The sequence below is a fragment of the Phyllostomus hastatus genome, unplaced genomic scaffold (genome assembly GCF_019186645.2).
Source record: "Phyllostomus hastatus isolate PE091 unplaced genomic scaffold, TTU_PhHast_1.1 phas_scaffold_93, whole genome shotgun sequence".
Classification (NCBI taxonomy): Eukaryota; Metazoa; Chordata; class Mammalia; order Chiroptera; family Phyllostomidae; genus Phyllostomus; species Phyllostomus hastatus.
Window position 1 is genome coordinate 30593969 of NW_025334042.1, and position 8963 is coordinate 30602931.

Genomic DNA, 8963 nt, shown 5'->3' on the forward strand with positions numbered 1-8963 from the left:
ACTTTTTAGAAATATGGCAGGGGCTAAATTCTTTTAGAAATAAGGCTAGCAATGTGCCAGGTGCTGAATGGTTATGACAAACGCTATCCTCATTTGAAATGAGGACCAGATATGAAACCATTTGCCTTATTGAAACCAAAGCTATAATCAAATAGAGAAAGTCTGAACTGCCATATTAAATTCCTAAGTCATGTTTAGATTTCCATTAATTTTTTTTCATGTTATTAGCATGATACATTTTGTTTCACTTTTTAATGAAATGGTGATTGCTTTAAAGAAATAAATGCTAACTTAATGAACATGAATTTAATTCTTTATATGAACATTTTATTGAGAATTGAGTCTACACAGATAGATACAGAGAACATTTTGACAGTTGCCAGGTAGGGGTTCGGGGAAATGGATGAAAAAGGCAAGGAAGTAAAGTATACAAATTGGTACTTACAGAATAGTCACAGGGATGTAAAGTACAGCATATAGAATATAGCCAACATTATAGTAACTATGTATGGTGCCAAATGGGTACTAGATTTATCGGGTAAGTTATATAAATGTCTGATCATGGAGTTGTACACCTGAAACTAACATAATAATGTAATCAACTGTAATTTAAAAATTAAAAAAATAAAGTGCATCTAATATAATAGCTTCCTATTTAGAGGGTATAAATAAAAATTGAGGATCTCTTGTCTTCCCTTCGATTGCAAAGAAAAAAATGGAAAGTGGCCGTTCAACTGCCATTGGAGTCAAGCCCCTTGTCAGTCAAACTCACAACGCACCACCGTACGCTACTGACTTGTTAGAAATCAACTGCATCCCACTCTCCCTATTAAGGTACTTTATGACAGACTAAGCATATTCCAGAGGCCAGAGCGCTAACAAAGTAATTTCTCTTGCCAAATGACATGCTATGTTTAACCTTAGGAGTACTACATATCCAAATAATTTAAATACACAGTCAGATGCACTGGAAAAGCTTTCTGGGCACCCACTAAGAGAAAATATAAATAATATGTGAGGAAACACAGCATACTTGAACCTTACTAATGCTATATAAAGACAGTATGTACACAGTATCTATGAAATGTAATGTAAGGAAAAAAAGTTCGCCCAGGTTTATTATTGGGCCTAAACATGTATGGACTAAGTCTTTCTGACATCCTTTAATATAACCCTACTTACGCACTTTAATATAATTGCAAGGCTCCACAGGCCCTCTAGCTTATCAATACTTGTTTTATAATCACCTTTCAATCAAGAAATTAATTCTAATTTTTGTTAAAACTTCATATTGAAAATATCTATTTGGTAGTAACTCTTTAAAAATGTTTAAACACAAAGAACACTTAGGATATGTCTCAAAGCAATGCTCTATAGCACCTTGTAATTCACAGCATTCTTTACTAAAATGTTAAGTACTGTATTTTATGTACTTTATAGAAAACATCTAAGATTAACCTATTTTCTCTGACTGCAGATTTTTCTCCAAAACATCTCCTAACATAATAGGAACTTAAAAATTAACTGTAACAGCCCTGGCCAGGTAGGGAACCCATCGATGTCTCTCTCCCCCTTTCCTACCCACCTCTCTCCTTTCCTCTCTGAAAACACCCTCAGGGAAGGATTAAAAAACTACTTAACCAGACAGTGCTTCCCGCCATCTACAGGGTGGAATGGTTTCATTTTTGCACAACTGGATTAGACAGGAAGTTTTCCCATCAGACATATTCCTAAACATAAAAAAGCCTTTTATATCAGACAAGAAAGCCAGTTTTCCTAAATCACACATATTTTTTTTTCAATTTTGACTTCCTGTAATTCAGACTGCCATTATAAATAATACGTTCTTTGAGTGTGCTTTCTTGTCAAATTTTTAAAAAGTTTGGGTACAAATATCTGTCCTGCAATCACTGTTATAACCAAACAGTCAACCTACTTTCTAAGGACTGAGTAGAGCACAACAAAAGGTTGCTGTGTATTTATTACTCAACCGCACTTGTAACTTTCACCTGTACACAATTTCATATTTGCCAGTGAAGAATACTTTCTAAGTCCACTCATTATTTAAAACCCAGAGAAAACATTATTCAACACCAAAGACAAATTTGTTCACACAGCTATATAAAATAGTTTACTAACATAAAATGAGGTTAAACCATGAATTCTATTCACAGTTCTAAGTTTACATATCAAAGTTAACACATCCAAATAGCACTGTTCTGTAGTGGAATGACAACCCAATGAATGTACTCAAAATAGCAGACACAGAATGCAAAAACCAACACACAAAACTCCTACCCAAGAAGTTTTTCCCTAATATACAAAATAAGACTAGATCAAATGATTTCTAAACTTCCTCTCAATTCTAACTTTTCTTGTACAATGGAATCAAATACCAGTTACCTTTAGTTTTGTATTTATGTGACCTTGAAAGTCAGTTGTTTTAACCTCAGTAAAGATAAAATTGTATTTAAACTATCTCAGCAAAGAAATTATTTCCTACACTTTTATAAAATTTATCCTAAAGTCTCCTTTGGTAACTTTAGTGGGTTGAAAAGTGTCCCACAAAAAGATATGTCTCCTTGGAACCTGTAAACGTGACCCTATTTGGAAAGAGTCTCTGCAGGTAATTCTGAGTTAATGTGGTCACGAGACCACGCAGGGTGAGGGCAGGCCTTACATCCCCGACACTGTCCTTGTAAGACAAAGATAAGACAGAGGGGAAGCTCACTGAAGACAAGGGCAGAGAGACCGGAATGAGCATCTTCAAACCACTGGCCAGCGAGGGCTGCAGATAGCCGCCTGACGCTGGGACAGAGGCACGTGACCGATTCTCCCTCAGAGCCTCCAGGAGGAACCACGCCTGCCAACACCGTCACTTCAGACTTATGGCCCCGAAAAGGTGAGACAAATTTTTTCTGAGCCACTAAGTTTGTGGAAATTTGTTATGGCAGCCAAAGAAAACTAATACAGTAACGTATTAAACAACAACAACAAAACCTTCTAAGAGGCATTAGCATCAACACAGTTTATCTTTGGCCATCACATATTTCACATTAGGAATTAGTGAAAGAGCTTCACCATTATCAAGAACCAATCGTTTAAATCCTAGGTGGACAGACGTGAGCCTCAAATTTCTAACATTTACTATTGATGAGTCTATTTTGTCTCATGATTAAAACTATACCGAAATGTTAAGCAACTTTTCAATCAAGATTACCTGATCATTTGTAAATATTTTTCAAATATTTTGTCTATTGCTTTCTGAAGAGAATACATAATAAGTTCCAGTATTACTGTATTTTGCCGCATGTAATGCGTACCCATGGTTTTTGTGTGCATTATATACGGAATTATTATACACATTATGGTACCCATGGTATGTAATCATTATACCCATGTACAATGCACACCCTTATTTTTCCCTCAAAAATTTGGACAAAAAAAAGTGCACATTATACATGGCAAAATACGTGTATGATACATGCCCAGTTTTCTTAAACTTGTATCTGTAAAATGTTTCCAAGCTGCTAAGTAGCCAGCAGTCCCAGAGGTATCATGAGACAACCGTACACAATTGGATTTTCCCATTATTACTCAGGTTTATGGAGCAAGTCTTAAACTTTTCTAGGTTCTTTACCACTTCACTCCCTTGGATTTGTTATGTATGTCTAAAACACATATATCCAATGCTTAAAAATAAAATCTGATTGGTCTGAGAATCACCACTGTGCCTAAAAGAAAGTCCATAATTTTTACCTGCTCAGTTGCTCCTGTAGGAATGCCAAACACTAAATCTATTTTGAGAGTGCAAGATATCTGTGATATTACCACATAAACCTCTGAGTGTCCTGACTGTTTGGCCACTGAAAAGTCTTGTTCAGAAAGATATAAAAGGTTAGGAAATTAACAACTGCGTAGCAACCCAGCTCACAAACAAGTCTAGATATGGGTGGCAGAGGTATGTTGAGCCTATAAATAACATAAGGTAAAATAAAATAACGAAATTCTAGCAGTTTCTGAGGTACTATTACAGCAAATAAGCATATGAAAAACATTAAGTTCCAGAAAACTGACTTTGATTTCAATGAGTCAGCTATACTCCAACCAGCAAATATATAGACCGGAACTAACAAATATTTCATAATTTCATATCTTTGAAAAATTCTTTTCCACACATAGAATGTATAATGTCTATTATCTGCTAACAAGTATTTATGAACATAAGTGAACTTCCAAACTAGAAATACAGAGACTAAAGTAAGCACAAAAAACTGAATTCTACGTTTCCAAACTAAGCAAAGAAAAGCTTTCATTTTGCTAGGAGACAGCAGGTGAGGAAAAGAAAAAAACAGGGTGAAAGAGAAAAAGTAGAATAGCTGGGGAAAATGGAGACAGACTTCGTGACTGCTCCGATCGCCAACCACAATCCCACCATTGACGACGACAAACACACAGAACAGAAACATGAGAAGGAGGTATGGCCAAGTCAGAAGGAAAAGCATACTCAAGTTCTTAAAGGACATGGAATAAACCAAAAGAAACTGAAAAATTCTCCTGAATTCTGAAAATGGTCCTTTAATAAGGGGAAGCCTCTCTTCCTTCTTCTTCTGTAGCTCCGTTTTCCAAGCTTCGGTTAACTTCTGTGCGACGATGTTTCCTGCGCAGAATGCAGCCCAGACAATATTTGTTTGACGAAACATGAAGCCACAAAATCCAAGCAGGGCTGACGTTTTATGATTTCCATAAAGACACATCACGTAGGCAAAAAGAGTAAAAAACATGGATCCTGCTTCTGTATAATAAAGGAAGTTAAAAAAATAGAGTGTAGGAAATACTGCTAAGGTTAACGTTGACAAGATTCTCTGGATACTTGAGCCAGCCTAGGAGGAAGAGAAATCACAGTTAACATTTTCATGATAAAACAAATATGCCTTTTCTGTTGATTTAATGAAGAGACTACTTAAAAAAAACTACATGAATCTAATTTAAATAAAATTATTTAATATTAATTTTACTTCTGGCTTTGCAAAAACACAACATATTTATAAGAACTGTGGCACTTTCCAGTTATACTTATCAGTTGGAAAGCCAATAAGACAATAAATGTTGGTGCCATGACTTCTATGACCTAAAGTACTTTGAATCATTCCACAACACTTAAGGAGTTATTGTGTACAAGACATTGAATTAAATTCTATGTAGAATATGAAAAGACGAATGGGAAACTCTAGTGCAGGTGGTTCCACTCCCTTGGGGTTGTTTCAGCACCTTCAATAAGCATTCACTTAGCCAGCATCACCAATTTCTTTTAAGGATCTCCCTTTAAAACTCTGCACTAGAGTTTTATGTAAATATATGTATAGTGCACATACACTACCATATCCAATGATCTTAATATTTCATTTTGAAATTACAGGTATTTTCTTGAAAATATTAGGCTCAATCTGAAGTTAAATATTTTTTCTTAGCCTTTCTGACATATTATTTCAGAATTTGACAGTGTTCTCTTTTCCTTGAATTGTAGCTTTCATTTAATCTAAATCACCAAATCAAAGCCGGCCTTGATTAAAATTAAGGGCTATTTATTACCTTTCAAGTGCAAAACATTTAACGATGTTCGTGACTTCACTCCTATCTACTTCTCCAGCCTCACATCTCTATACTATTACAATCCTCTTAGTCCAAACACCAATTCCCTGCATCTGCTGCTCTTGCTTTCTACTTGTGCCTATGCTTCTCCTGCCAGGATTCATTCCCACCCTAAAGCCCTAACTGTTCATCAAGATTCAGATCAGGTACCATCTTCTCTGTGAAGCCTCACCCATGGCCACCCACCTCTCACTCGCAGACAGCCTGCAGTAAGTGCTGTGCTCCTTCTTTGTATCTACATGTGTCTTTCTCCTACCTCCCTCTCATTATTTACACTACTGAAATAATCTTTTCAGTTAAACATAATTGTAGTATTATAATGAATATTTACGAGTCCTTACTACAATATTACATTAGGCACTATTTAAGCACCCTCCCTCATTAATCTCTTTTACTGTTCATAACAGTCCTATGAGGTAGGTTCTATATTATTCCCATTTCAAAGATGAAGACACAGAGTCACTGGGGATAACTTGCCTAAAGTGAGATAATTAGTAAGTGGATAGAATTCAAATCAAGGCAATTTACCTCCAGGGCCTGCATTACGTCACACAAAAATCTCTCAGTTAAAGTCTATTTCCCCTAATGAAAAGGTAACTTACTTAAAAAAAAAATTGCCTCATTTAGCTCTAGCTTTAGTGCTTACACATGGAGTTAGTTCAATAAATATTAACTCAATGGGTTTGATTCATGAACAACCATTTACTTTAGATTTTATAAATATAAGTTATTCAAGTATTTAAATATATATTTCTTCTAAAATGGAGTAGGGGTCTTGCTTTAAGCTTTACAAAATATACACAAATACTAAGTATTAAAGACATTTCCCACCAAATGTCATAAAATCAATTTATCAAAACTGTGAACTTAACTGCATGTAAACTTATACCAAATTACTTTGAAAACATACCTTGTGTCTGGGTTGTACCTTGCGAAAAAGCAAATACAGTAAATAGAAGTTGCCAACACTGAAGAGAAGATTCACGAATCGGAGCATTCCGATGGAGCAGACGACATGTTCAGACCATCCAAAGATCCAAGTGGCAGGTTTGACCACTCCCACTGAGAGCAGGTATAAGCCAGGCAACGTAGTAATCATGGGGTCCCACTTAAAAATGAAAGGCTGACAATGAAGCAACTGCAAGGGGACTGACACAAAGATGTGAAGGTCAAAAACATCTTTACCAAGAATTAGGCATTTTTAGAAGTTATTCTGTGGCACAATTAAATAAGTCCTCGGCAGATAGATGTCACCTCTAAAAAAAAGTTTTGCTTATATTTTGCTTTGTGATTAAGGTATCACCAATTGCTACACAAGAACTTAAAAAATCAGTTTCTATTCTTCAGAAGACCTACTCTTCTGAAATCTTGTATTTCAGCAATTAAGGCAGGTGTGGAAACATCAGCTTGAACTCTGATGAGTTTGGTGAGAAAGAAGTGTTGCCAGAGGCTCCATAATGAAAGGTAACATGTACTAAGCCAGGAATTGTGCTAAACTCTCTGCATTTCATCCTGCAGCATGCCCTAGACACTATTTTTGTCATTTTCAGATGAATAACCTGAAATCTACAAGGCCACACAACTAGTCAATAAACTCTTGAGATTTAAATTCAGGTCTTTCTCTAACTAGACTTTATATTTCTAGCCACTACTCAACACTGCCTCACCAGAGGAGGAAAAATGATATGCCTGCAGTAAGTCCTCACTTGAAACACATAACAAAATGAATTTTACCAAGAGTTTAGTTCCTACCACGTCTCATCAAGGTTATAAAGAATGCACTTGAACAAAGAAAGTTACTCCAGGGCCTGCTAAAATTCATTTTTAAAATTTCTACGTCTATATTTACATAGTTAAACATGATTCCACTTCACTAGTTGACACTTTATCCAGTTAACAAAAGGGTCTCAAAAACACTAACGATCGAATTATGACAACTTGTTACTTCTTGGTGGCTGAAGATACCCTCTCCTCACACTATCCCATCCTCAATATACAGTGAGGTGCCTGATAGAGGAGCTAAAGTGAAGTTTTCTTCTATTTCCTAGGAGCCGCCCACGGCCTCACACAGAGATAGAGGAAGAAAACCTGAGATAACTATCACGAGTTGCCATGAAAAGGGGCAGTAACTCAGCTTTCTAATGTCATAACATGACTTCCTAGACGGCAGCTCTGCTGTTTATTCATTCCTTTAACAAACATTTCACAGATTATCAGAGAAGGAATAAAAGATTACCCAGTTCCTTTCATGCTTTAAGGCTGCGAGGGTGGGGCAAAGGGAGCTAAGTATAAGGATGGGAGGACTAGCTCTGGGGCTGTCCTCCTTGGTTTGTCTCCGGGTGGGGACGGAGTGGGGACCCCACCTGCGAGAGGGAGAAGTGGCCCTCACAGTAGCGCTGTGCCTGCGGCAGGTGGAAGATCTCGTCCATGTAGGGCTCTCGAAGCGCCCGGCTGAAGGCGGAGAAGAGGAGGCAGGACACTAAAAAGGTACAGCTCAGGGCAGCCGAGAAGTAGTAACCCTCCAGCTGCGCCATTCCTGCCCCCATAGCCACTGCCCAAGAACCCAGTTCTGGAAAATCTGTGCCAGATCCTCGAGCCTGGAAAGCTGAAATTTAAACTTGGGCTCGAAATGGGCGCGCTAGGCGGGACTGGCCGGACCTACTGAACATAGCCGGAAGGCAAAGGACGCTGGGAGGGAGCGGATGCTGAGTTTCCGGAAACATCGGTTCACTGTTTCCGGAGAGACGAATTTAGGTAACGGACCGGGCTGTTGCCTTGTCAATCACTTTAATTGGGGCTCACTGAGTGGTGAGAACCTCCAGGAGGGCGGGTCTCAGAAGAGTTTGCTAGCGACGGAGAAGTGCTGCTTCCTGCTTTGAAAAGCTAGCGGCTTCTTATCCTGCAAGTTGGTCCGCTTCTTTCCTGCTTGTTCCCATCGCTTAACCGGGAGGTGGCGCCATTTTCTTACTTTTGCAGTCTCTAAGCTATTTGCACAACCCCCTCGTCCCCTCCAGTTATTTCTGTATTCTGTTAAATGAAGTGAATTACTAAAACGTGCAATTCCAAGGCATTTGATTTCATCAATTCTGGAGAGTGGGAGGGGAGCGTGGGTTGTGGAAGCTAATCTGAAGGCCTGGGGAGACTATTCACTGCTAATGAACTTAACTAATTAGAGGATTGTTTAAGTTGAAAGAGAAGCATTTCAAGACGTCGATACTCTCAAAGGGGATTAGTTAAATCACCATTCTAGTACACTCTGACAGCCAGATAACCGTACTCTATGGGAGTTGAGGAAAGCAATTATTTTTTAA

General features: G+C 37.8%; 1 protein-coding gene across 1 annotated transcript; it reads right to left on the reverse strand.

Moving 5' to 3' along the window:
• Positions 1-324: 324 nt before the first annotated feature.
• Positions 325-8334, reverse strand: LOC123812899 (dol-P-Glc:Glc(2)Man(9)GlcNAc(2)-PP-Dol alpha-1,2-glucosyltransferase). Its single transcript, XM_045829808.1, has 3 exons — positions 8016-8334; positions 6563-6760; positions 325-4883 (listed from the first exon to the last, which is right to left on the reverse strand). The coding sequence occupies exons 1-3, from the start codon at positions 8196-8198 to the stop codon at positions 3828-3830; spliced, it is 1437 nt and encodes a 478-aa protein (XP_045685764.1). The 5' UTR covers positions 8199-8334; the 3' UTR covers positions 325-3827.
• Between the last annotated feature and the right edge of the window lie 629 nt (positions 8335-8963).

Coding starts and splice junctions, on each gene's coding strand:
- LOC123812899 (XM_045829808.1), bottom strand. CDS start 8,198: ATGGGGGCAGGAATGGCGCAGCTGGAGGGTTACTACTTCTCGGCTGCC. Junction 6,761..8,015: donor GCCACTTCTCCCTCTCGCAG/GTGGGGTCCCCA, acceptor TTCATTTTTAAG/TGGGACCCCATGATTACTAC. Junction 4,884..6,562: donor AGGTACAACCCAGACACAAG/GTATGTTTTCAA, acceptor TCTTCCTCCTAG/GCTGGCTCAAGTATCCAGAG.